This window comes from Chinchilla lanigera, unplaced genomic scaffold, assembly GCF_000276665.1.
Source record: "Chinchilla lanigera isolate Chin_1 unplaced genomic scaffold, ChiLan1.0 scaffold00041, whole genome shotgun sequence".
Taxonomy (NCBI): Eukaryota; Metazoa; Chordata; class Mammalia; order Rodentia; family Chinchillidae; genus Chinchilla; species Chinchilla lanigera.
Window position 1 is genome coordinate 16,159,268 of NW_004955442.1, and position 3,263 is coordinate 16,162,530.

Sequence of the window (3,263 nt, forward strand, 5' to 3'; positions counted from 1 at the left end):
AGAGAGAGAGAGAGAGAGAGAGAGAGAGAGAAAGAGAGAGAGAGAGAGAATGAAACAGAGAAACAGAGAGAGAGAGTGAGAGAGACCACGAGCCTGACCAGACACTGCTCTCTGGGGTTCTGTCCATCTGTGGCCACATGTTCACTGCACCACCAGGTAGGCTGGGGACCAAGCTAGCTCCAAGGATCATGGTGGCCCTGGCTGGGCCCCTGCATTCCAGCCTCCTCAGACTCCATCCAGTCCACTAGTCTGCCAAGACAGGCAGCAGCTCTGTTTCTCTGGTGGAGGAGAGACGCCAGCTGGAGGCATTACCCCAATCCAGCCAGCCTAAGACATCCCAAGGCCAGAACTTCATGGGCTCCGGGGTGAGATGGGGGCTGGCACAAAGACCCTGGAGGCCCACGGCAGGCTGAGAGTGAAGGAGCCCTTCAAGCATCCTGCAGAGGAGATGGCCTGTCCTGTTGGTCTTGGATGGCCCAGGGGAAGCCGCAGGCGCCAGGGGTGTGAAAGGTCTCTTTCACTGTTTCCTGGGGATAGTGCTCTGCGTGGGAGCCAGCAGGGCAGGCAGAGCCTTGCAGCCATGAGACGTGGTAACAGGGAGCTGGGGGTGGGGTAGGGATGGGGGCAGAAGCGATGATCTTCACAGTGCCCTTAGTGGTGCGGCTCCGAGTCCAGTGTTTGCTCTGCAAGGATAGGCACAAGACACCAGGGATCCAGAGCTCAAGGGAAGAGTCCCCAGGGAGCAGGTCTCCTCATGGGGCTCTTCCTAGGGGGCTGTCCCCATGCACACACCTGGGAGCAGCCAGGACAGTCTTGCTGAATCCGCAGGGGCTGAGGACAGGTTAGGTGTGCAGGGCTCTGGAGAGCCTCAGAGAAGATCTGAGTTGCCAGAGCCACCTGGGGTGTGTGTGTCAGACCACAAAAGAGTTGGCACTGTCCTGCTCTGCAGTTCCTGAGGGCTTCTTGCAGGAGGTGGGATAGGTCTTTGCCCAGCAGAGCTGAGTGCAGGGAAATTCCAGGACCCCACATGATAACCCAATCCTAGGTGAACCCTAAACATGGCCTGTGGGGACCAGGCAGGACCCCCTTGCCAAGGAGGAAACTGAGGCCCTAGGCTAACTGGGGGAAGCCAAGAGGAAGTTTGGCTTGTTCATGTGGACCCAGCTGGCCTCAGCTGCCCCACCCTTTGAGCCTCTCCTGGGCCAGGAGCAGGCTCAGGTCGACCGGACTGAGGGAGCTAAGAACCAGTTCCCCACCTTAGGCTGGGGTGCTGCAGGACAGCCTCCCATATGCCCCTGAGGGCCTTTTGAGGCTGCTTAGGTTGGGGCCACCTTGTCCATGTAGGGCCACACCCCACCAACCCTATGTCAGCCTTGTGGGGCTCAGCCCCTCCCTGAAGCACCTCAGGGACAGCACCCAGGTCTGGAGGGTTGCCTGGAAGTTTTTGTCTATTATGTCTCCCAGAGCTGGCTCCCCAGGCTCTCTGATTCTGGGCTGTCAGGATGCCAGCTTCAGTAACACGCTAAGGCCCATGCAAATGGCCCTGCAGGTCTCACTGTGTCCTCCCTCCCACTCCCGATGCCCTCGTGGCCTCTGTCCACCATCCCCCAGCAGGGGGCACAGCTGGGCTGCTGAGGGCTTAGGGGGCTCTGGCAGCATCTCCTTCTCAGAGCCCTCCCTGTTCTCCAGACCCCACCACAAGGGCAGCCCCCAGCCTCACTTTTCTGGTCCTGGTCCTGCCTGCAGGGTTGGGCTGCCTGGGAGGCCCTGTGTGTACTACTGCCACCCACTGTAGCAGGACCTTGCTGGTACTCCTGGGGACTCACAGGTAGGGATGCCTGGAACTACAGTTCACCATCAACATCTCTGACCTCAAATGTGAGCATCACAGAGGCCCTGCCTGTACCTTGCCCCAGCCTCTCAGATAGGAAGGAGGCTGCCAGAGGGTGCAGAGGGTGGGGTTGGCTGTGAACAAGCTGGGAAACCTGGAGAGGGAGGGGCTAGGGTCTCTGAGATCCCCAGAGCAACAGCCACGGTGGGCAGGTGAGACGTTCCCTTGGTCTGAGACCGCTGGATAGAGGTTAAATTGTTCTGAGGCTGGAATGCAGTGCTTAGGTTAGACTTGAGTAAGGATTCCCTCGCTCTCTTGTTCTGCAAAGCCTAGGTCAGACCCTGCCCAGATCTCCCCACGTCGCCAAACTTCCCACAGTGACAGTCTATGCCACAGGCCTCAGAACAACTGTATCTTTGGGGAGTGGCTTCCCACTGCCTATGTGAGGAAGAGATTAGCACCCACCTTACAGACAAGGAAACTGAGTCTGAAGAGAAGTGAGGCTGTAGGCATTGTGCCCCTGAAGGTGAGACCACCCTAACTGGCTTCCATGCCCTCCCTGAGATGAGAAAGGTGAGGCCGGGGTCAGAGGCCACTCAGGATAGAGCAGGAAGGAGGGTTTGCAAGGTTCCTGGTGCCCTGGGCCCATGTGTCTACTCAGCCTTCTCAGTGGGCCAGCGCTTGGGGCTACAGAGTGCTGACAGCTTCCAGCCCAGCCACTTACAGGTGAACCTGGATAGTTTCTTCTCCCTGGAGCTCAGCTGCTTCTGCTGCACTGTGGGCGGCACCTACTTCCTGATCCTGCACATACACACCTGGAACCAGCAAGGCCCACCTCCACTTCATGTGAGACAGCCAGCCTGCTGCTGCGCTGTATGCCCAGCCCAGCAAGTGTGACTCATGCAGGCCTAGAGTCTGTGCCGCCACTGGCTGCAGGCAGCACCTTCTGGCTGTGCGTGTTTCACTGTGACCACGACACTGCTATCTTTGGTGAGCCTGGGGCCCTCTTAACACCTTTCGTGGCTACCTGGTCACACCAGCTGCCAAGCTCTAGCCATGCTGCTTCTGATGACCCTCCCTTCTGCAAACCCACCTAGTATAGGTGTCGGCAGTGTTTGAGTGTCGTGGAGTATGATGGGAGCCACACAGAAACATGGCCTGTCCCAGTGGGGAAAGCTACAGATAAAGAGATCACATTCAGCCACACAGGGCTAAGTTTCTAGGTGTATGTCTGGTGGGGAGGCCAAATGTTCATCCTGGAGCCCATCTTCACAGTGGTTGACCCCTTTGTTTTGCTTATAACAGGTTGCCCCAGGCACTCCACCATGCAGATGTGTGTGCTCATTGTCTAGGATTTAGAAGCACAGACTGGGCCTGACTGGGTATAAGGAGGGAGAAGAGCTCAGAGGACATCAGTCCTAGAGGTAAGGGT

At 57.8% G+C, this 3,263-nt stretch overlaps 1 protein-coding gene across 1 annotated transcript; it reads left to right on the top strand.

The window, feature by feature from the left end:
- Window positions 1-633: 633 nt before the first annotated feature.
- On the top strand, window positions 634-2,885 carry C1qtnf8 (C1q and tumor necrosis factor related protein 8). The gene is given in 5 exon segments (XM_013517653.1): window positions 634-676; window positions 2,493-2,652; window positions 2,654-2,724; window positions 2,768-2,839; window positions 2,842-2,885. Coding segments are annotated over 5 exon segments (390 nt in total).
- Window positions 2,886-3,263: the final 378 nt, after the last annotated feature.